This window comes from Lagenorhynchus albirostris, chromosome 19, assembly GCF_949774975.1.
Source record: "Lagenorhynchus albirostris chromosome 19, mLagAlb1.1, whole genome shotgun sequence".
Lineage (NCBI taxonomy): Eukaryota > Metazoa > Chordata > Mammalia > Artiodactyla > Delphinidae > Lagenorhynchus > Lagenorhynchus albirostris.
In genome coordinates this window covers 42835611-42861492 of record NC_083113.1, presented here as the reverse complement: position 1 = coordinate 42861492, position 25882 = coordinate 42835611, and the positions used below count along the sequence as shown (strand labels likewise).

Genomic DNA, 25882 nt, shown 5'->3' with positions numbered 1-25882 from the left:
TGGAATAGAAATTTTTTAAGTATTGAAATATAATTCACATACCATAAAATTCACTCTCTAAAATGTACAGTTCAGTGGTTCTTAGTATATTCACAAAATTGCACAACCATCACCACTATCTAATTCCAGAACACCTTCCTTACCTCAGAAAGAAACCTCATTCCCACTATCAGCCACTCCCAACTCCCCAGCCTCAGCCACTAGCAATCACTAATCTACTTTCTGTGTCCATGAATTTGCCTATTCTGAACATTTCATTTAAATGGAATCATACAATGGGTGGTCTTTTGTGTCTAGCTTCTTTAAACATTAAAAAATCATAATTTTAAACTGTTTATCCACTTGCCTCTGTGCATTCAACAGAAGCAGCATCACTGACTTTCCTCACTGTTAGTGGGCAGAATGACAGTGGTCCCCTCCTGTGGCCCTTGGCAGACCAGTTCCATGTGGCTCACCAGGGTCCCAAGGGATGGGGAGGGTCCCAAGGGATGGGGAGTTTCCCCAACTCAGAGGGGCTGACTGTGGGGTCTCTTCCAATCACCCCTTCAGTGTGTGGTGACGAGTCTCGGGTGCCTGTCTACGTGGACTTATAGACGGTAGTATCCGGTTATAATCAAAGGGCCCTCACAGAATGAACAAGGGGCTTAAGCTTCCTGCCAAGAACCAGCCGGCTGAAGAGGCCAAAGATGCAAACATAGGGGAGGGTGTGGCAACGAGGGGACGGCAACACTGACAGTGCTTGCTCCCCTACAAGTGCTTCAAGTTACTGGTAAAACCAATGACCAACTAGGATCGGCAAAAATTAGACACTGCCAAGAACACTAATGAAATATAAATTTAAGAACATTACAGAAACCATGAACTGTGGCCCCAGGGCCACTGTACACCTAGGTACACAGAGTGATTAGCAACAGATTCTTTTCATCTGTATTTAATATGTACTTAGCATTCCCTTTTGTACACTATACTGCAGTTTACGTTAAGATATACCTAAATAGGAAAAAAAAAAGTGTTCATCCATGTTGAAACGTGTATCCATACTTTATTCCTTTTTACAGATGAAAAATATTCCATTATATGAACATATCACATTTGTTAATTCATTCATCAGTTGACAGACATCTCAGCTGTTTCCACATTTTGGCTATTATGAATAAGGATGCTATGAACATTTGTGTACAGGTTTTGTATGAATATGTTTTCACTTCTCTATAACTAAGAGTGCAATTGTTGAGTCATATGATAACTCTATGTTTAACTTTTTAAGGAACTGCCAAACAATATATTCCCAAAGTGGCTGTACCTTTTTACATGAAATATAATTCTGAAAGCTGTTTACTCTTGTAAATGTTTTTAATAGTAAAATATTATTATAAATGTATTGAGGGACTTCCCTGGTGGCGCAGTGGTTAAGAATCCACCTGCCAATGCAGGGGACACGAGTTCGAGCCCTGGTCCGGGAAGATCCCACATGCCACAGAGCAACTAAGCCCATGTGCCACAACTACTGAGCCTGCGCTCTAGAGCCCGCGAGCCACAAACACTGAGCCCGCATGCCACGACTACTGAAACCCGTGCACCTAGAGCCCGTGCTCCTCAACAAGAGAAGCCACCGCAATGAGAAGCCCACACACTGCAACGAAGAGTAGCCCCCGCTCACCGCAACTAGAGAAAGCCTGCGCACAGCAACAAAGACCCAATGCAGCCAAAAATAAATCAATAAATTTTTTAAAAATGTATTGAAATAAACTTTAAAGAAGAATATTTACCCCAGTGCCATCTGGGCTTAACACAATGGATTTCATTTTTGTCTAAAAATATGTATTTCATATATATTTATAAGATTGCAATCATAGAGAACATATAATTTATATAAATATTTTTTCATTTCCAGTATATATTTCGGAAGTCATTTCTATGACTCATTTATTCCAACTTCTTTATGATGATGATTCTATCAAAAAATTATAAAGTAGATTCAATATTATCATACAGTAAATTTTAGGAAGCCTACAGTATTGCAAATTCCTTTGTCAATTCCTTCAAAGACACACTTTCATCAGTGGCATGTGTCACTTAGAGAATCTGAACTGTTTAAGATTCAGAGTAAATGATGAAATTGACAGAGTTTCAAAATATCAGTTTTTTCACTAACAACTTACAGTTTCCAGTTTTCAAGGTAAAAAGATTTTGATGGTTTGGAATTTAAGATTAGTCATTCCAATTCTTGAAGTACCAGTTTAAAAGGCAAAATTATTTTAAAAGACTAAGTACAAATATTAACTGAAAACACTAGTGACTCAAATTACCAACCTTATATACATCCTCAATACATCTACTAAGTTCTTCTTCTGTCACCAAAATGGTCCCTGGCACCATGTCACTCTCTGAAACCTCTAAGGAAAAAAAAACAAAATTACCCACACTCAGCACCTCATTGAATAGAAGAAGCTGGGCCTAAGGAAAAAAGTTTTACTAGAAAGTTCAGGAAGTAACAGCTAAAATTAGAAAATCAACAGTTACAATACAGCATCATTCAAATACAATATTTCACAGAATGTTTCATTGATTATAAACATGCATTGTTATTTTATGTATCACTAAGAAAGAAAAAAACACTGCCAAGTAACCTATGAAACATTATCACTTGGGATTTTAATTTTAAATTAATGAATGAAAAGTTGGACATTAAATAAAGTGAAAATGGCAGAATCAATGGTTGTGTCTGGGTGACTGGTACACAGGTGTTCATTATACTATTCTCTGTACATGTGTTTGAAAATTTCCCTTTAAAAAGTTTTAAGGGACTTCCCCGGCGGTCCAGTGGTTAACACTCCGAGCTTCCACTGCAGGGAGTACAGGTTCAATCCCTTGTCAGGGAACCAAGATCCCACATGCTGCTTGGTGTGGCCAAAAAAAAAAAAGTTTTAAAACAGAGCTTTTTAAAGAAAGTATTAAGAGAACTCTCCTAGATTTATTTTATACAGTATTGTTATATGTCATTTTTTTTTTCCTTTGTCCACTCCATGCAGCATGCAGGATGTTAGTTCCCCGACCAGGGGTCGACCCTGTGTCCCATGTAGTGGAAGTACGAAGCCCTAACCACTGGACTGCCAGGGAATTCCCTATCATTCTTGATACAAGCTAAATAATTGGAATAAACAGGATAAGGAATTAAAACTGCACATTAAGTGTCCAACTCTTCTGAAACATTTCAACACCATTACCGGTATCTGTGTTTTGCCATAATATATCGTTCTCTGTGCCACAGAGTACAGTGATGTGATATCCTTAAGAGTCCTCCACTTTACTATTGTCTTCAAGATTTTCTTCTAAGTCACTGACATCCATTCTACAAATTTTAACGCTCATTTGCAGGGACAACAATGCCACAATTGCTACCTGGCCAACAATGATTGTGAGATGGGCAATTAGAGTTGCTAAAATGTGAAAAAGATTTCGAAAATACAATTTTTTTTTAATGTGAAAAAAGTGCATCTTGGAATTGATAAAATATGATAATTCATCATAATTGCCACATAGTCCTAAAAATGTGATGCAATATGAAAAACAAAATAAGAAAGCTTATACTTTAGAGATTGTTTTTCCAGGGGCAATGATGGGGTATATATATAAGATCAGTCATATTCTTACCCAATCCTTTTTGTTATCAATAGATTGTATATGCAAAACATGTAGCTGGTGTTACAGATATAACCTAACACATGAAAATGCAGGGTAAATAGGTGTCCAATAAATATTCTTTGAATGAATGAACAAGGCCCAGGACAAAAATAATTGACCCACAACTGGACTGAATCTAGGCGTCCCAAGCACAGTGCTCTAGACCAGGGGTCAAACTTGAACACACACTTGAATTACCAAAAGGGCCTTTTAAAACAGTGTTGGGTCCCACATCAGAGTTTCTAATTCAGTAGGTCTGTGGTGGAGCCCAAGAAGTTGTATTTCTAATAAATTCCCAGGTGATGCTGATGCTGCTAGTCCTGGGACCACACTTTTGAGAACACACTCCAGACTAAAGGAAACACCTAGTCAGTCACAGACAAGAAGATAAATAGATTAGTATTGAGGTATAGTCTTAACACATGAAATTAGATATAAATGCTAGGCCTTAATGACAAGGGCCAACAGAAATAATACTTCATTTTTTGAATCATTTTTTGAAGAAATACTAATTCTAGACTAGATTTTTATTAAATGTATAAAGGAATTTTAATTATTTATTCAAATACGTTTATCATGTCTGAATAATCACGAATTTCACTCCCCCAAAGCTCAATCTCGTGCTTACTATGCACAAGAATTAGATTTTCTCCATTCTCACCCACCTAAACCACTCTAAACACACTCAGAAAAATTTACCCTGTAAATGACTTTTATACAAAGTCTACAACAGAACTAAATTGGGCTTAACCACAACATCAATTTTTCTCTTTATTTTTAACCTCAGAAAAGACTATATGGAAAGGTTTTTTTTACTCACTAAGAATGCTGAAATGATACTCTGTATCCCAGCATTAATCTCAATAAAGCATGAACACACACTGCGGGAAGTGCTGAAAATGTCAATCTTTTAACACATTAAAACTGGCCAAATCTGGGAAAATTTAAGCTTCAAAATGAATGATAGGAATGCTCAGTCACCCACTGAATAAAAAAAGAATCTATGAATGTGTATTGATACTTAAATAATTATTCTTTTAAAAAGAGATGAGGCAAGGAGAAAAGAAAAGCTCTTCCTTACAGAAGAATACCAACTAACAAATTAGAAACAATAAAAAAAATAGAAAGTCACCATTTTATGAGCAAAAATCATCAGTGGATACTAAACCACAGTATGAAGGACTGTTGGGAAACAGGATATTCACACTGTCTCATACATCTATCATCCCACAGATTATTATTAATTACAAAGGGAGGAAGGTATTTTTACAGTGGAGAAATCTGGTTGCTACCACTTTAATCAAATAGTCAAATTTAACATCACTAATAATGGAATAAACTGATAACATGTGCCCCTAATCTGATGGACTAAAAAAAAAAAAAAACCATCATATGTAGTACTCCTGCCAAAATGTTAACCTGGATCTAATCAAGAGGAAACAATGAGACAAATACAAATTGAAGAACATTCTATAACCTGGGCTTCAAAAGTGTCAGAGTGAAAGACTATTAGGGATCTATTCTACATTACAGAAAACTAAAAAGACATAACAAGTAAATGCAATGTAATTTTTAAAAAACAGCTATAAAGGAAATTCTTGAGACAAATAAAAGATTTGAATAAAGTCTGTATATTCGACGTCTGCAACTAACTCTCAAATGCTTCAGAAAAAAAATACGTATGTGTGTAGGAAGAGAGAAAGAGAAAGTGAACATGTCAAAATATTAACTATGTGAAGTATATAGGGGTAGGACACTGCATTCTTCTTAGAACTTTTATGAAGTGGATTTTTCAAAACAAAAAATTGGGGGAACAAAAAGTAAAATTAAAGACAATGAACTACCATAGACTTAAGTTATTTAAATCCAAAACACAGAAGAAGGTCCTTTAGAGGGACAGCGAACCACCAGACTTCCTTCTTTACCTGCTGTATTTAAACATCGATGAAGAGGAGCTAACACTGGCTGAAGTAAGTACTTTGCTGCCAGTTGTGGCCGTTCTCTTGACATAGTTATAAAGGTAGTGGTGGCAACTCTCTGAAATTGTAGTCCTGTCAATTTATCTTGAAAGTGAAATAAATCCAAAATCTAAAAGAAAAATTACATGAAGTAAATACCAGGCTCTTTGCAAGAAGCATTACATTAACTAAGAAGACAACACATTAATTTCTTTACGGCAAAAAATAAATTTACTGCAGTAACACTGATCCAATAGAAGTTTTTTTTTTTAATTTAACAACCCAGTGTCAAAGGGTATGAGAACTGAAGGAGCTGTGTTTTTATTAAAAAATTTTATCAGATTTATAAAATACGTGCTCATTGTAGGAAATGTGGAGAATAAATTTTTAAGAAGAAAATTAAATCTTCCCAAATTACTATAAACATTTTGGGTGTATTTTTTTCCACTATGTTTCCTGTATAATTCTTTTTTCTTTTCAATTAAGGCCATACTTAATATTCAGTTTTGTGTATTGCTGAAACCTTCTCATACTGTTATAAATTCCTCAAAAATATTATTTCCAGATATTCAGTTTTTCCCCAAAATTTTGCTATGATAAATAGCAATTATGGGGTCAAGGTGTATAAATATATTCAGAATCTGAAGAGCCTGTCAGTTCTGAACAAAAGTCTACTTTATTCTCAAAAATAAACACTGATCTCTCGTGCTTGAGTTTAAGCACCCAACTGAAAAGCACATTCTGTTCCTGGCTTAAAACTGACTCTTGTACTTTTTGTAGACAGGAGAATCTTCTATTCAAAAACTGTATGTGACCTCTGACACTGCCAAAGAGAGACTAAGTAAGATTAAAACCTATGACTTGATTTTATCATTTCCTTAAGTGCCCAAACTATAGCTACTACTTTTGGAAAATATTCACTCATCATTGCAAATGATAACTTTATCCTGTAAGATAATTTATACTTAATATTTTCCAATATAAGATTTTGCATTGTGATATTTGTTCCCATGCATGCCTACCCATGAGAATCCTGCAGACCAGCATAACAACTGAATGACTTTCTTCACACTGTACTCCAAAAGGCATATCTTACATCTAAACGCATGGGGAGTGCTGACTAAGAACACTCCTTCCACACTTTCACCTAATCAGATTAACAAAGAAAAGTTTTGTAACACATTGCATAGGCAAAAGTGTGGGAAAACAGATACATAAATAATAACAATCAAAAATTTAAATACACATACCCTTTAAGCCAGTAATGTCAATTCTAAGAATTTTCCCTGTGATAATACTTGCACATAGGCAAGATTTATAGATATTAACTGGAACATAGTTTGTAACAGCAAAAGAATGGAAACAACTTAAATGTCCATTAATAGGAAGGTAGGTAGGGCTTCCCTGGTGGTGCAGTGGTTAAGAATCCGCCTGCCAATGCAGTGGACACGGGTTCGAGCCCTGGTGTGGGAAGATCCCACATGCCGCGGAGCAACTAAGCCCCTGTGCCACAACTACTGAGCCTGCGCTCTAGAGCCCGCGAGCCACAATTACTGAGCCCACGTGCCACAACTACTGAAGCCTGTGCACCTAGAGCCCATGCTCCACAACAAGAGAAGCCACCAAAATGACAAGCCTGCACACTGTAACAAAGAGTAGCCCCTGCTTGCTGCAACTAGAGAAAGCCCATGCACAGCAACGAAGACCCAATGCAGCCAAAAATAAATAAATTTATTTATTTATTTATTAAAAAAAATAGGAAGCTAGTTAAGTAAATTATGGTACATAATATGATGAAATACCTATGTACCCAAGAAAAAGAATGATGAAATGATCTCTAAGGTACACTGTTAAGTGAGAAAAGCAAAACTGAAAAACAGCGTGTGGAGCATGTTATCATTTGGATAAAAATTAGAATATATACACAGATATACACACATATAGTTGTATACACATGATACACAGACGACCTCTGCAAAATAAATAAGAAATTGGTACAGAGACGGGAGGCAGACTTACTTTTCCATTTACTCTTTTGTGCTTTTAAATTGTGTACCATGTTAATTTACCTTGTTTATTAAATACCTATTTTTTAAAAAACTAATAAAAAACACAGAAAAGATAATGAATATGATGAAACTGTAGTTTCATATTCCAGCTCTGAGAGCAAGCTAGTCAGTTATTAATGGTTAGGGGTTCTGAAACCTAACAGGTCAGTCTCTCCCACAGGTTTTTAATCAGTTATTAAGAAGGCCCCTCACTGAATAATAAACTTAAACATTATATTGTTTTTAACTCAATATCAGACGAACATTAAAAGTCCTCTTTTTATAAATAAGCAGATAATCCTCAAACAGTCAAAAGAAACAAAATGATTTACCTGGGGGCAGATACCTCTATAATAATCCTCTGGTGAAACAGACTGCTGGGGACAAGAGGCCAAAATCTTTGCAATCAGGTCACACTTCATCCAATCGGCAGCTGTGGCCTCAGCATCACTCCCACCAGCCGCCCCGGCTGTCAGCAATGGATAGAGATATCAAAAACTCATCGCAGTTCACCACAGAAGGTCCTTAAAATTTACAGTAAAAACTATTTTTTCCCTACTGAAAGCTGTTAATTTCCTCTGTAAGATAAGCTATCCCTCCATACTTTCCTTTTGATGCTGGTTTCTGCGAGGCTCAGAAAAAAGCAGCACTTAACCATTGTAATATTATTCATACGACTTGAACACTAGCTGCTTCTTAGTATTTATTACTTTTTAAATGATTAATATTATTATTCTGTCTCTTTATATACGTCATGTATTTCAAAGTGTCTTTTTTTTTTTTTCTTTTGGCTGTGTTGGGTCTTTGTTGCTGCACACGGGCTTTCTCTAGTTGCGGCAAGCGGGGGCTACTCTTCGTTGTGGTGCGCAGGCTTCTCACGGTGGTGGCTTCTCCTGTTGCAGAGCACGGGCTCTAGGCATGCAGGCTTCAGTAGTTGTGGCACACGGGCTCAGTAGTTGTGGCTCGCTTGCGGGCTCTAGAGCGCAGGCTCAGTAGCTGTCACGCACAGGCTTAGCTGCTCTGCGGTGTGTGGGATCTTCCTGGACCAGGACTCGAACCCATGACTCCTGCATTGGCAGGTGGATTCTTAACCACTGCGCCACCAGGGAAGCCCTCAAACTGTCTTAAACCAAAACTGTGGAGTAACAGGTCCCAAATTTACCTTACCATCTTAGATGATTAGAAAATGGGACAAAATACGTAAACAATGGTTTTCAGACACTGGACAACAAGCAGCCCAAGAACACTGAACCCTAAGAGAATGGAAGCAAAAAAGTGAGTCCCATGAATACCCTAGCCTATTACCTAGAGAGAGTTTTGAGGCTACACCACAGCTAAGGAGAGCCCAAACGAAGCCTGCCACCTTGTTGAATTAAAGAAACACAGTTCAGAGTTCAGGGAGACCAAAACAGAATTTTCAGGGCAAAACACAAGAGAAGTGAAAGCTACACAAAGAGGGAGCTCCAGAGATCTGCAGGGGAATCCTCTCTCAAGTCTTTCATGGAGTATGATCTGTGTATGTGTGTGAGAAAAAAAACCCAAGGCAAGAACCACAGAAAGGAGTAGGGGGAACAATCCCCACAGTTCACACAGGGCTTGGAATAGTTAATGTTCCCACTAGTGAGCATGGAAAAGCCTCCTAATATAAAGAATATCAGAAAGGTATTACCTTAGTAGTGGTGCCAAATTACCTTGGGTTAAAGGCTGCTCTAGACCACAGTAACAAGGCTTAAAAGCCAGGATTGAAGGGCTCAAACTGATTCCAAGAAAATTAACTGCATCCCAGAACAAAACTCAACAAAGGAATACAACAAAATCTAGCACTCAACAAGGTAAAATTAAAACATCCAATATACATTAAAAAATTACCAGGAGGGCTTCCCTGGTGGCGCAGTGGTTGAGAGTCCGCCTGCCGATGCAGGGGACACGGGTTCATGCCCCGGTCCAGGAAGATCCCACATGCCGCAGAGCGACTGGGCCCGTGAGCCATGGCCGCTGAGCCTGCGCGTCCGGAGCCTGTGCTCCACAATGGGAGAGGCCACAACAGTGAGAGGCTCGCGTACCGCAAAAAAAAAAAAAAAAAATTACCCGGCAAGGGACTTCCCTGGTGGCGCAGTGGTTAAGAATCTGCCTGCCAATGCAGGGAACATGGGTTCAATCCCAGGTCCGGGAAGATCCCACATGCTGCAGAGCAACTAAGCCCGTGCACCACAACTAATGATCCTGAGCTCTAGAGCCCACGAGCCACAACTACTTAGCCCACATGCCACAACTACTGAAGCTCACGTGCCTAGAGCCCATGCCCCACAACAAAAGAAGCCACTGCAATGAGAAGCCCATGCACCTCAATGAGTAGCCCCCGCTCGCTGCAACTAGAGAAAGCCCGTGCACAGCAACAAAGACCCAACGCAGCCAAAAATAAAATAAATTAATTAAAAAAAAATTACCAGGCATATCCATTCAGTGAAATATTTTCAGTCATAAAAAGGAACAAAGGACTGATTCATGGTATAACATTATGCTAACTGACTCAAAGCAGACACCAAAGACCACATATTGCATGATTCCATTTGGATGAAATACCTAGAATAGGCAAATCCATCAAGACGGAAAGTAGATTAGTGCTTACAAAGGGTTGGAGGAGGGGAGAATGGGGAGTGATTGCTAATGGGTAAGAGGTTTTTTTGGGGGAATGATGAAAATGTTTTGGAATTAGATATTGGTGATGGTTACACAACTCTGTGAATATACTAAAAACCATTAAACTGTACTCTTTAAAAGAGTAAATTTTATGGTATGTGAATAACTTCTCAATTTAAAAAACCTACTAGGTATGCAAAGAAGCAAAAAGGAACATAACAAGAAGGAAAAATCAGTAAAAAGACACATAAAAACCGAGGTGACAATTAGGAGACAAGGACATTAAACAGCTATTATAAACTTATTCTCTATTTTCAAAAAGGTAAAGAAAAGAATGATCATAATGAGGAAAGAAATGGAAGATATTAAAAAGACCCAAATTGAACCTCTAGTAATGAAAAAACTAATAAATGAGGGAAATTCCCTGGCGGTCCAGTGGTTAGGACTCTGCGCTCTCAGTGCCAAGGACTGAGGTTCAATCCGTGTTCAGGAAACTAAGATCCCACAAGCCGTGCAGCGCAGCCAAAAAAAAAAAAATCTGAAATGAAAAATATGGCAGATGGAATTAACAGCAGATTAGATACTGCAGAATAAAAGATTAATAAACTTGAACATGTAGCAATAGAAATTATCTAAAATGAAACACAGAGAGAAAAAGACTGAAAGAAATCAACAGAGAAACGCTATCTTTTAGGACAATATTAAGTATAATATTAGATATAATTCAAATTCCAGAAAGAGAAAAGAAGGGAAGACAGAAAAAAAATATTTGAAGATAATGTCTGAGAAATTTCCAAATATGATGAAAACTATAAACCCTCAGCTCCAAGAAGCTTAAGAAAACTTAAGCAGAAAAAACATGAAGAAAACCACTCACACCAAGGCATATCATAATCAAATTTCTAAAAACCAGTGATAAACAGAAAAATCTTAAAAGCAGCTAGAAAAAAAAGGTGTATCAGATACAGAGGAACAAAGACAAAAATGACAGTAGACTTTGCATCAGAAATCATGCAAGCCAGAAGACAATGGAGTAACATCTTTAAAGCACTAAAAGAAAAAGCGATCAACCTAGAATTCTGTATCCAGCAAAAATATTTTCAAAAAAGATGGTGAAATAGGCTTTTTCAAACAAACAAGAGCTAAGGGGATTCATTGCCAGTAGATCTGCACTATAAAAAAGGTTAGAGTTCTTCAGGCAGAAGGAAATTTGAATTAAAATTTGGATCTACACAAAGAAACGAAGAACACCAGAAATGGCAAATATGCGAGTAAATATAAACTGCCTCAAATCATTGAGAATAAACCATATATATATTCATATATGAATAAGTAGCAAAATTAGGGTTCTAAGTTTCTTATAGAAGCTCCCCAATTTGCATGCCCTTGGGTGAAGTCTAAGCTTTCTCTGGAAAAAGAAGATGCAAGGACCTATCTGCATGTGACAACTTCTCACAGGTAACTGTTAATTTTCCATTTCATTGGTCCTAGAAGCCACTGCAGGCAGAACTGGGGAGGCAACATTACAGCCACTGCAGACCAAATCTACCAATGTCTGCCAAACACACTGACCTCACTTTTGTCTGACAGGACCAAGGTACATTGACCACCCCAGAAATGGAAAGTCAAGATCGATTCTCTCTCTCCTCCCCCCTCCCCACATAACCAGCGCTTCATTAAGTTCTGGCAACTCTTCCCTTAAATACGTCTTATATTCATTCATTTCTCTGCATATCCACTGCCACCGCATTGATCCAAGCCACTGTGATCTCTCAGATGACTGCTTCTTCTTAACTGTTTTCCCCGCTTCTGCTCTTACTCAACCCATTCTTCACAATACATCCAGAAATATATTTCTAAAATGTAGATTTGATCCTGTCTCTCTCCTTAAAACCCTCCAGTGGTATCTCACTGCCCTCAGAATAAAGTTCAAAACCCTGAACTAGGCCTAAATGCCTCCATGATGTGGCTCCTGCCCACCCCTCCACCCTCATTTCACACCCCTCCCTCATCTCATACCACTTTCCCTGCACTCTCTACCCTCCCTGCTCTACCCATACTGAAATTTCCTCAAAAACACTGTTCTTTCCTATGTCAGTTCCTTCATACATGGATCCTCTCTAACTATACAGTCTTCCCTCACTCTTCAATGAACATATTCCTACTCAGCATTCAGGACTCAGTTTAAATGTTACTTCCATCAAAAGGCAATTAAGTTTGTGGTAATTTGTTACAGCAGCAATAGGAAATTAACGTGCAGGGGATACAGGAGACAAGGGACCAAATACAAAAGAAAGCCAAGGGGATCACCAGGAAAAAGGTGAAGGGAGATCCTAGGATGACAGCTTTGTGGAGGTAATTAGTCCAAATAACAGAAGACTCAGAGACAGAGATGTCTTCAAGAAGATAAAACGGATAGAATAGCTAATGTATTTGAATGTATTAAAAGGAGATTTAAACAACTGGGACGCAGTCTGAAAACAGATTAGTGATAAGTACATACAAAACTAAGCAGACAAACAAAACAGATAGCTATTAACTCCAAGTACAAAAGTGTGTAAAAAAGTATACTACAGTAGCTCAGCTGTATATAATAATCACACAGAAGAGTATAAACACTGAATATTGATCTAACCAAAACTAAGATATGACTATAGGGCATCCCTGGTGGCGCAGTAGTTGAGAGTCCACCTGCCAATGCAGGGGACACGGGTTCGTGCCCTGGTCTGGGAGGATCCCACATGCCGCGGAGCTGCTGGGCCCGTGAGCCATGGCCGCTGAGCCTGCGCTCCGCAGCGGGAGAGGCCACAGCAGTGAGAGGCCCGCGTACCAAAAAAAAAAGATATGACTATATTAAGGGGATGGGAAGTATGCTTGGGTGAATGATGGTAGGGTTGTGAAAGATAACAAAATCCTTTTTCACTGATGGTGAGTTGATAGATGATGCCTAAAACTGAAAAATTAAGAAAGTGCTATAACCGCATTATAGTTAGAAAAAAAGAGGTAAATACCAGAAGAAACCTGCTAAAAATGATCAAAGTGGTTGCTTCCGAGGATGGGAAATGGAGTGAAATGCTGCCAAGGACTGCGATTTTTCTCTAAAAGCCTTATAGACCCATCGACCCTTTGAACTATGTGCATGTATGATTTTGTTTAAAAATCAAAAAATATAAATTAAAAACTACTACCATACTTAACATGATAATGAACCTTCTTTCTATTAATGAGGACTAAAGGAATATAATTGTGGAAATGAATCTAAAATTTCATCCCAAAGTTTGCATCTCTTGGGTATCTCCAGCTTCAGGAGAACTGTTTCGTATTTTAAGTCCTGAGGTGAAGTACTCTTAGCACCCTGACTCTTTTCCACAGAGAATTTCACGTTTTCTATAGGGTTTTACTTAAACTTTTTGTGCAATGTTTTCCTCTGATTATGTAAGTTATTTGAAACAGTTGACAATATTAGTCAACAACATGAGCAGTGTATCACAACTATTTTTGGAAGAATGGCAAGAAAATGAGTTTCTTTGGAAAAGGAGCTCATTAAGGTTTAACCTCCTCACTCTCCACAAAGTCTAGTCTCCATCAGGTTTTACAGTCAAATGCTAAAGACCAATATTTCACTGTGACTCAAAGGAAAGTGGATACCAAAGTAACAAACATCTATTTCTTACCACCTGCTCCTTCCAAAATGCCCCGGACTACTGCCTGAACACCACTGTGTCTCATCAACCTTTCAGAGAGGAGCTGCCCACATAGACGCCGGAGCCAAGCTGGGGCCCGACACATAACTTGTGTCTTCCCATCCGTGTAGGACTGAAAAAGGAAGGGAAAGGTATGAACTGAATGTCAGTGTAACAGATATGTAGAAATTAAAAATATACAAATATACTGAGTCATACTGATGATTAATCGTATGCTATACAGACTTCAAAAGAGCAAAATTTTTCCCTTAAAAAAAAGATTCCTTTACAAAACCTACTTCAGCATCACTTTTAAGAAAGTAAAAATATAGTGAAACTTCTTCAAGTGAAGTATCAAGTGAAATTTCAAACCCAGAAATAGACAAACATGTCTGTGAATAAAATACAGATTTGGGGGACACAAGGTTAATGTAACCAATCTGAATGCAGTCCTTCCAATCAAATCTAGCTTCCGAAGAAGACTCCTATGAACATGACTCACCACTAAGAGGGCAGTTCACAACACTGAGAGGACACTAGTCCTTGCCTCCATGGTCTCAGCTGCTCTGATTCCTTTTGACATGGCAGTTTCAAGAAGAGTTCGATTTCTTTAAGAACTCCTTTTTGAGAGCTCTGTGGAGCCGCCATGAACAAAACAGACTTCGTGTCCCTTGTTTTGGGCTAGAACGCAAACTATGGTGTGGTCATTCATTGTGTCTAACTATGTGAGCATAAAACTTGGTAAAAGAAAAACATTTAATCCCAACTAGCCTGTTCTCTTTTATTTAAAGAAGATCAATAATTACCATATATTGAAGGGGTTATGATGTGCCATACACTGCGGTGAGTACCTCCCCCACAGTCTCAAAAGGAACTTATAAGGAAGGGTCTGTTGTCATCCCCATCCCCATTCTATGGGTAAGGAAACTGAGGGATGGAAAGGCTTTTACTAATTCAAACAACTGCACCCTGGGGTTGAATTCCAGTATGCCTAACTCCAGAGCCTCTGTTTCTCATCCTGCTCTTATAATGTATTTGGTTTAATCTGGCAAACTGTGGACTCATTCAGAGAAGCACAGTATGAGCCAGAGGAGCCCAATGTGAGCCTACAGTAATATTCTAAGGACGAGATGAAAATGACTTCAACTAGGAGATATCTTTGTAGCCAGCTTCAGCTGATCCTACAGCCAATTCCTCTGGCCCTTCATGCTTTACTCACCTAAACTCATAACTAAAATTTAGGTACTGAAAGAAAATAGATAAATCCAGCTACATCATCAAATTAAATCATTTTGGATAAATAATTATTTTTAATGAAAAAAGAAACTATCTGATGCCTAGCAGAATATATACTATTACGTTTTTCAAAAATGGATCTAAGAACAGTCCATTAATAGCTCTAATTTTAATTTCTTGACTTCAAATACTCCATTCAAAGAATAAGATGTCCAAACACTTCTGCCAGAAGAACGTATTGTCAAACAGCCAAATTTTAATTTAAAAAAAAAAGATCCAGTGTGAGAATGAATAAAATATATTTTTGTCATAAGCCTTAAAAAATGATCACAATATTCCTGGGAACAGTGTCCATCATTCCACTAAAAGAAATATCCTTTTAAATTATCCCAAAGGTCAGTGTAATTTAGCTCTACAAATACGATTTAACAATCTAAAAGATGAAATAAGACTCAACTAGATTAATTTCCCAGGAGAAGAAGACAGTACACCACACACTATCATTAAAGATTCACCCACAAGAGTTCCCAGGCATGCATACCTGGGGTGGTCCTCCCTGGAGGATAAGTAATTCTCGGACTGCTAATGGTTGATACACTTGATCCAAGATGTCTCTCAGAGCCTTCCTAGACAGGGCTCTTTCGTCTTCGGTTAGCACCTACAAGAAACACGTATTTGGTTTTTGTGAAATACAAACTAGGCAGGCAATAGAAGGCAATGCTTTGCAATACTGAACAAAGATGCTTGTGAGGGGAGAGGGAGGCAAGCTTCTTTTGCCTCTTGATTTCCTTCTACCTGGAGGAAGCTATAATACTGAAACCCTCCTGGCCCTATCTCCATCCCCTCACCCACTTCTGGGCAGGAGATCGCACTGATTTATCTGATTGGTGAGTTCTGGCACGCACAGATGAGCTCGCTCCTCTTCTATCTCTTGGGAGCGAGCACACGTTCTGTTCTGCTCTTCCCTGCCGTAGATTTTTCAGGGGCATGTCCCCTGCCAAGGGGCAGAAGGCGCTGCAGTTTTCTGGCAGTCTTTAAAACTGGGTGAGAATTGTGTCTAATTCTGGAATGCACTGTTAGGAGACCCATTTGTCTCCCTCTATATACCTTCCAACTCTGCCTTTATGAGTAATAAAGAGGACATTTTGACTTGTCATCTCGTACTCTGTTAACTGTCTTTTAATTGATTCAGAACTTGGGCAGCAAAGAAGGGTGATATTTAATTGGGCCCCCTCTCTGAGCCTCAAGAGACTGTCTCCCTTTGGTAACCTTACAGTCAAGCTCTCAGAGAGTCCTGCCCCTTACAATTTAGCAAACTGTGGTATAGGTGTTGCTTAGAGCAGCAGTTATTGCTGGGACTTGTCCAGCTTCGTAGTGTACACCCACCGTGTCTCCCCTTCTCCCACCCCCTCACTTGGTCCTTTCTCTGTGTTTCTCTTTTCTTTTCTCTCCTCTGAGACCCCTGGGCACTGCTTAGCGCTAGCAATAGCAATTCCAGGACCCCCATCTCAAGGAAGTGCAGGCAGCAGGCACTGATAGAGCTGTCAAGATTCACACCCTGTTGTAAAGAGCACAGAGCTCTGCTCCACAAAATGTAATGCACTGGGGGAGCTCATAATTTCGTGTCACTACTCGGGTGACAATGGCTTTTAAATATTTTCTGTTTTGTTTTGTTTTGTGAGCATAGGCAGAAGAGGGAATAGAAGAGGAGAACAAACAGAAAAGGAACAAGTTGGAGGGTGACATAGAAAGGTGACAGAGAAATGAGGTGAGTGGGCATTATGAAATCCGGCTGCAGTAGGGAAGGAATTACCCTACGTGCGACCCTGGATACATTTATATCTTAACAGCTTCTTCTGGTTAGGTTCCTGTGCTGATGCTGGTGGTCCTCTCGTGGGGGAGTAGTGGTCACTGCTATGTTATACTTGTGAGCCTTGTCTCACCAATTACTGTGTGAGCTGTTTGAGAAAAGGACCACGTCTAATGCTTCTGTAACCTCCACGGCACCTTTATAGTCCAGACACTCAAATCCTTACTGACTGTCAGCAAAACACAGGCACATACCCTTATCATCTAATAATAACAACAAACACTGATTGGATTGTGCAGTGTACCCAGTGCTTTGCATACTTTATCTCCCTTAATCCTCCCAAGAACTTAATGAAGGAGGCATGAATAGTTTAATATTCATGGTAATAACTTTTTGATGAGCACTACTGGGGATTGGGCTAGGTACTTTATACACTTTATCCTTAATCCTCACAGCCACCTTGCAATTATTAAACACATTTTACAAAAGAGGAAACAGAGGCTCAAAGAAATAGCCTGCAACAGCTGTTTCAAAAAATGGCTAGAAGGGACAGGTGAAATGGACTCCCCAGGTGTGAAAGGACTAGTATTTAATAAATGAAAGCTCCAACCCCCTATAAAGAATCATCTATCCACCAGAGATACTTGGACATTCAATAAAAATTCTAGATCTTTCCATCAGCACTTTTCCAAAGAACTAAGACTGTCTTTTATAGCAACTACACACAAGTACACACACATATTCACACAGACTCTCACACACTCTCTCAACGTATGTTTACCTCTTCCCCGGGGTTTAGCGGTTTTCTCTTGGTTGGGCAGAATCCCAGCTGGCACAGACCTGCTGCGATATCCCCAAAATGGCGGCAGAAAATCAAGCTCCCCAGAGATGCGTGCTGAGCAACATTTAGGAGGACCTTGCAGCTGGTGTACAGTCTCCGGGGTGCACTGGGGGCAGCACCGAGACACACTACGTCCTGAACAACGGCACCAAACTCAGTCCTGTAACTCACAGGGACTCCAACACCAGGCACAAGATAGGGGCAGACACCCAAGGTAACTACAAACTGCAAAACTGACTGGACAGTCTTTTGCTGTGAGATACTAAGTGTATCCGGGCTCAGGGCAGGAGCAGCTTCTGGAGTCCTCGGGTTGGGTTTCCCTGGATTGAACTCAACTGCAAGGCGGATCATGGTTTCCTTCAAGCACAACAGCAACAGTAAGGTTTGGGAAGTAAAACGCCAGGTGACGTCCATACAGTCTTGTCGCCATTCTGCCTCATTAGCAATTTCATCCCTTAGGAGTTTCAATTGCTTCCAGTGAGGATCCTTCAGAAACTTGTCCTCCAAAGCAGACAGGTTAGATTTTAAAGTAGTCAACAGGACATCATGTTTCGTGATCTGTAGTGAACTTGAGCCTGATCCTTTTGAAGAAAGATAAAGGAAATTACATACATGGAAAACAAACTGTACTTTCCTCCATGTGGAATGCCTTGCCTCCTCCAGTTCATCCTCTGAGGCCTGGCTCAGATGTCATTACTTCTAGAAAGTAGTTGTGCCACCCTAACCTAGGCAGAATTCAAGACCACTTTCCCTGCCTTCCTATAGCACTCTGGATGTAGTTAGGATAGAGTACCTAACATTCTTCTTCTAGTTTGTTTCTGAGGGCAGAGGCCAGGTCTTAATCAACTTACTGGGCTTAAATTGTAGCCAGAACAGAAATCTAAAAAGCTAAACATTTACCACAGAAGGTTCATTCAGTCAAACTGCTCTAGATCCCAGGGATAAAGGACAAAACGAAGTCCTTTCCCTCATGGAACTTACATTCTAGTGAGGCAGATCACAGAATATAGACAAAGGGTGCAGAAAGGTTAACTTAATCACATTCCCCCCAAAATATATAGTCTCAATTTTTCCTGAACTTTCTTAAAATGGTCTTTACTGCCCTCTCCCGGTGAAGGAGCTCATATACACTCTCAGCAGTTGACATCCTTGCTGACTCACTCCTTGAAACACTCCTCTCTCGGTTTCTGGGACAGCAAGCACTCTTTCCTGGTTTTCCTCCTACCTCCACGGCCATCTTGCAATGTCTCCTCCGCTGGCTTCTTTTCCTCTACCAGATATCAAAATGTTCCAAGGCTGGTCCTGAACTCTGCACTCTCTTCCTCGACAATCTTATTCAGGCCCAGGTCTTTAAAAATGATCTGTAAGCGAACAGCTCCCAAATTTACATGTCTGGCTCATGTCTACCCTCTAAGTTCCAGGGACATATTTCCAACCGCTGAATGAAATCTCCACTTGGATGTTTTTAGGCATTTGAAATTCAACAAATTGTTGATTCTCACGAGTACCTTTCACTCCCTACTACAATCTAACCAGGTTACTAACTGGTTACATCTCCATCCTTTTCCTTTTCTCTTTTATCCAATCCATCACCAAGTCCTGTCTGTTCTGCATACTAAATGTTTCTCAAATTCATTCAATTTTCTCCACCTCACGACTACAACCTTTCTCTAAGCCATGAACATCTTTAAACTGAAGTACGGCAGCAGCCTCTTAACTGGTTTCCCTACTTATACTCCTCCTCTCCCAAAAGTCTACTTTTCACACATCAGATCTTCTTAATATTTAAAATAGATATCTCTTGGTGGAAGTGTGCACATACACTCCTGATGTGTATATACCTTAAGTGGAAATGCTGAGTCATAGGTATCTAGAAGTCTCAATCTAAATATTATCTCCTCTGGGGTGGCCTTCCTTGACCAATCTAAAAGCCATGCCCCACACTATTAACGCTGTGATAACACCCAATTTCTTTCCTCCGTAGTACTTATCACAATCAGTAATTATTTTATTGGTGTTTATTTTCTTTCTTCTCTATCAGAGTTTAAACTTAATGAGGGTAAACACCATGCCTCTCTTGTTTGGTCTGTGCTTTGCATAGTACATAAAGTAAGCCCCAAATGAGTATTTGTTAGTTGACTGAGTAAAAGAATGAATGAAAAGAGTAATTAATAAAGATCTCCTTAGGACTTCCCTGGTGGCACAGTGGTTAAGAATCCGCCTGACAATGCAGGGGACATGGGTTCGAGTCCTGGTCCAGGAAGATCCCACATGCCGTGGAGCAACTAAGCCTGTGCGCCACAACTACTGAGCCTGCGCTCTAGAGCCCGCGAGCCACAACTACTGAGCCCACGTGCCACAACTACTGAAGCCTGTGCACCTAGAGCCGGTGCTCCACAACAAGAGAAGCCACTGCAATGAGAAGCCTGCGCACTGCAATGAAGAGTAGCCCCCGCTCGCCGCATAGCATAGCTAAAATTCTAAGAGAAACCCATTGTCTTACTGGCACAGAATTCAGGGCAACTACAGCAGGTGGAAAATAAGAAGAGAAATATCAGAAAGGATAGAACCAGACAGGAAGAGCCCCCAATTCTATATAAACTGTGCCCAAATCTCTGGCTAATCTTTGAACTAAGCATGTGTGGGAAGAACTTCAAATAGGTCAGCTAAGATAAAAAGAACTGAAAAGAGTTGCTGCCCACCACAGAAGAGACAGAGCTTGGAGTAGGAAATCAGTCAAGTTAATTGCCTACTTTAAAACAAAACAAAACAGGGATTCTCTGGTGGGCCAGTGGTTAGGACTCTACACTTTCACTGCCGAGGGCGTGGGTTCAATCCCCAGTCAGGGAACTAAGATCCCACAAGCCACGAGGTGCAGCCAAAAAAGAAAAACAAAACAAAACAAAAAAAAGCAATACTCTCTGGAGGACTATAACAGAATCCAGAGTTTCAACAGCATATCCTACATGATGTCCATTATACAATCCAAAAGTTCTAGACAGATAAAGAAACATGAAAACATGACCCACCTCAAGAGAAAGACAATCAATGGAGACTGATCCTAAATGACCCAGGTGTCAGATTGAACAAAGATTTTTCAAGCAGCTCTTATAACTATGTTCAAGGATATGACGGAGGGACTTCCCTGGCAGTCCAGTGGTTAAGACTCTGCACTTCCACTGGAAGAGACATGGATCTGATCCCTGGTTGGGGAACTAAGATCCCACATGCCACACGGCACAGCCAAAAAAAAAAAGGATGTGATGGAAAGTATTCATTATGAATGAACAAATGGGGACTCTCGGCAAAAAAGTGGAAAGTATTTTTAAAAATCCACATGGAAATACTAGAATTTAAAAATAAAATACCTGAAATTTTAAAAAATTCAATTGATGTACTTAACAGCTTTGAGATGACCAAAAAAAAAAAAATTAGTGAACTTGAAGATATATCCCTAGAAATTATCCAATCTGAACAACAAAGAGAAAAACATTTTAAAGAAATAGAGCCTTAGGATCTGTGAACAATATCAAATGATATATTTGTAATAAAATAGAGACTAACTAGAATAAAAGGAGAGGAGAGAAAATGGAGCACAAAAGGATTTGAAGAAATAATGATCAAAATTCTCTAAAATTTAGTGAAAAAAACATAAATTTACAGATTCAGTAAGCTCAGTGATGCCCAATCAGGATAAGTAGAAAGAAAATAACATCTACACATATCATAGTCAATTGTTAAAACCAGAGATAAAGAGAAAATCTTGAAAGCAGTCAGAAAAATATGACACTTACAGGGGACCAATGCTATGAATGGCTGTGAACTAACCATCACAAGCAATGAATGCTAAAAGACAGTAGAAAAACATCTTTAAAGTGCTGACAGGGGGGGAAAAAAACCTGTCAACTGACTATTCTATATCCAATAAAAAGTAACCTTTCAAAAATGAAAGTAAAATGAAGACATTTTCAGAACAATGAAAACTAAGATAACTGACTGCCAGCAGATCTGGAATACAAAGAAATGTTAAAGTTCTTCAAGCTGAAGGAAAACAGTACCAGATGGAAACTTGGATCTTCAGGAAAGAAGGAAAAGCATCAGAAATGGTAAATATGTGGGTAAATATAAAAGACTAATTTTTTCCTCTTAATTTCTTTAAATATATGTAACTGTCTAAAGCAAAATTTATAAAATTGTATTATGGGGTTTATAACTTACATAGATAAACATGAAAACTACAGCATAAAACCTAAAAGGGGTGGGGAGCTGTAAAAGGACCCTTATAGTTGCAAGGTTTTTATGAGTTCTGTGAAGTAGTACAATATTAATTCTGACCAGATTGTGAAAAATTAAGGATGTACATTGTAATCCCAGGATGACTACTAAAAACATAATATGAAAAGGTGGGTTATGGTTATAAAACCATAATAAAATGTTGAAAATATAAATGAATTCTAGCAGCAATAGATTTCAAAACTAAGATTAATATATCTTCTAAGAAAGGATCAAACTGCAATTGATGGTAACTAAAAGAGTGTTCAACAATGCATTATTTATAATAGTATAAAATTAGAAATACATGTTGAGTAAATTATGGTCTACCTGTATCCAACATACTATATGTATATGTAATATTTATTTTGTTTATTATTGTCTCTCCACCAACTAGAATAAAAACTCCTTGAGGACAGGGATGTTGCTCTGTTTTGTTCACTGCTGTATTCTTGCCTGGAACAAGGCCTGTCTGACACACAGTTGCTGTTCAACATAAGTAGTTACTGAATAAATGAAAAATGGATTATTTGAAGCCATTAAACTATATTGAACATTATTTAATGACATGTTCACTAAATATATTCTAAAGTGAACAGAGTATGAAACACTACACGGGCAAAAGATATGAACAGTTTACAGAAAAAGAAATGCAAATTGCTCTTAAACATGAACATATGATCAACTTTGCTCCTAAGAGAAAAGTAAATTAAAACTATACTGAAATATCACTTCCCATCTATCAAGTGGCTAAAATCCAAAAGTTTTTATAACACATTTTGTGTTTTACAGAAACACACACTCTCATACATGGCTGGTAAGGGGCTAAAATGGTACATCCCTAAGAAGAGAAATTTGGCAATATCTAGCAAATTACATAAGCATTTAACCATTGGCCCAGCAATCCCTCTTTTAGGAATCTATCCTAAGATAGATACACAGGCAAAAATGCAAAGTGACATATACACAAAGCTACTCATTGCCATATTGTTAGCTAGGCAGCAGTAGGGGAGGGATGGGGTTGAATCAAAGTGTGCTTTGTTTTGGAGAAACTGACTTAAATCATTAAATCACAGAAAGTTCCAGATACCAGCTGTCCTAAAAGGGTTACAATACATCCAACAAGATACTACAGTACAAGCAAACACCCAAGCACCTGCTTGCTTGCAGTTTGGGGCAACCTGGAGTAACTGTTGCCTCATTATAATGCTTACGGATGATCATGCCTGCCATTTCATGAATATGCATGCCCCCCAGGCTTAAACCTTCCCTGGTCCAATGGTTAGGGGAGACAGTACTTTGAGAACTACTGTCACAAAGAACAAACCTGACTCCATACTGGAGCTATTCCTTTAGCTCTAACCTTTGTGCCCTGTTGTCTGTACTTAGTCATGCTGGCTCCAAACCTTTGTAGAAGAGTGTTGCCTAGTGCCTGAAATATACATGATAGCCTTTTCTCAATGCTCTGCCTCCCAGGCTTGACCTTTAAAGGTATAACACTTTTCCTTTCACATAGAGATAAAAAGTTGGAGAAGAGAAAACATTTTTCTCAGTTGGAGGTTTATAGGAACATCATAACTAGACCTATGCGGACAGCTGCAAGAATGTGGGTCTGGCCAGTACCAAGAAGTCTGCAACAACAAGCCACACCCTTTCCCCTTTTAGTATGAAAGAAGCCTGAATTCTAACTCAGGTAAGATGGTTCTTTTAGACCCTAGTCCACCATCTTCTCAGTCTGCCAGTTTTCCAGAAAAAGCCGCTATTCCCTGCCCCAACACCTGTCTCTCGATTTATTGGCCTGTCATGGGAGAGCAGTCAGCAGTAAGAGCCTGGACTCAGTAACACTATCTCCCTGACTCCTTACTTGTCTTCTGCTTTAAGAAAGTACTTGGGACTTCGCTGGTGGCACAGTGGTTAAGAATCCGCCTGCCAACGCAGGGGACACGGGTTCAAGCCCTGGTCCGGGAAGATTCCACATGCTGCAGAGCAACTAAGCCTGTGCACCACAACTACTGAGCCTGTGCTCTAGAGCCGGTGCTCCACAACAAGAGAAGCCACCGCAATGAGAAGCCCTCGCACCACAACAAAGAGTAGCCCCCGCTCGCCGCAACTAGAGAAAAGCCCCCGCACAGAAACAAAAACCCAATGTAGCCAAAAATAATAAATAAGTAAATAAATACATTTATTTAAAAAAACAAAGTACTTGGTGTGTTCATTGGCTAAGCACCCCAAGCGATGGACCCACTGAGTCCAGTAAAAGTAATTCTTACATTAACAAAAGGCTTAAAACAACCCAAATATCCATTAATAGAGAATTGGTGAATAAACAGTAGCATATCCACATAATGGAATACCATGCAGCTGTAAAAGGGAAAGAGGAAGACTTCTGTGTACCACTATGCAGTGATCACTAAGACATACTGAATTTAAAAAGTAAGGTATAGAAGAATGTACACAGTATGATAACTTTTGTGTTACAATGGGAAGGAACATGAAATATATTATTTGTTTTTATTTTTTAAAAAAGCAGTGGAAAAACAAATTAAAAATTAACTAAAATGAGTTGTCTATAGAGAGAGGGAGAGATCAGTGGGGAGGAGACAGGGATGAGTTTTAGAGGTTTCCTTTTGGAGCCCTGTATTTTTTTCATAGTTAAAAAAATTAAATCAAAAAGAAAATTCAAAATATTCCTAAAAATAAAAAACAGGGCTTCCCTGGTGGCGCAGTGGTTGAGAATCTGCCTGCTATTGCAGGGGACATGGGTTCGAGCCCTGGTCTGGGAGGATCCCACATGCCACGGAGCAACCAGGCCTGTGAGCCACAACTACTGAGCCTGCGCATCTGGAGCCTGTGCTCCGCAACGAGAGCCCGCGATAGTGAGAGGCCCGCGCACCGCGATGAAGAGTGGCCCCCGCTTGCCACAGCTAGAGAAAGCCCTCACACAGAAACGAAGACCCAACACAGCAAAAATAAATAAATTAATAAACTCCTACCCCCAACATCTTCTAAAAATAAATAAATAAAAAACAAATGAACCTAATCTATACTTTATGTCCAAGGTTGCCAAACTACAATCTACAGGTCAAATCAGGCCCACCACCTATTTCTACAAGTAAAGTTTTATTGGAACATAGACATGCTATTTATTTACATATTATCTTGGGCTGCTTTCGAGCTACAACAGCAGAGGTAAATAGTTGTGACAGAGACAGTATGGATCACAAAGCCCAAAATATTTACTGCCTTCTTCTTTACAGAAAAAGTGTGCCAACTCCTACTCTAAACCAAGTTAGCAGCACAACCACACAGAGAATTATTTCAAGTGACTTGAAATATAGAACTTTGTACATCCTGAGGACAAAAACAAACAAACAAAAATCCCTTAGAAACAGCAGGTGTGTTGATGATAGTAATGTATGATTTGTCATTTAAAAATATTATATACATGTGTGAATATATTATATATGAATATGTAACTATATTTGTGTATATATATATATGAAATAAGTAAATAACTACATTAATTTCATCAGGAACCAATATTTTCAGATAAGATAAAAACATACCAAGATAAAAATATAAAATATAGTAAAGAAGAATGGCTAGGTGGACAAATACATGTTAAAGAATCTAGGCCATGGTATACAAATTTTCAAAGTAAAATTCCTTCAACTTTTCTATAAGCTTAAAATTTTTCAAAACGTTAGGAA

General features: G+C 39.0%; 1 protein-coding gene across 1 annotated transcript in view; it reads right to left on the bottom strand.

Moving 5' to 3' along the window:
- The window catches only part of TANGO6 (transport and golgi organization 6 homolog), a 176209-nt gene that overhangs the window by 145062 nt on the left and 5265 nt on the right, over nucleotides 1-25882 (bottom strand). The window contains exons 2-7 of the mRNA XM_060131846.1: nucleotides 17841-18481; nucleotides 15791-15907; nucleotides 14005-14146; nucleotides 8023-8159; nucleotides 5610-5772; nucleotides 2314-2396 (exon numbers count right to left, since the gene is read on the bottom strand). Of these exons, the coding sequence (XP_059987829.1) occupies nucleotides 2314-2396; nucleotides 5610-5772; nucleotides 8023-8159; nucleotides 14005-14146; nucleotides 15791-15907; nucleotides 17841-18481 (1283 nt within the window). The remainder of the gene's footprint in view (nucleotides 1-2313; nucleotides 2397-5609; nucleotides 5773-8022; nucleotides 8160-14004; nucleotides 14147-15790; nucleotides 15908-17840; nucleotides 18482-25882) is intronic.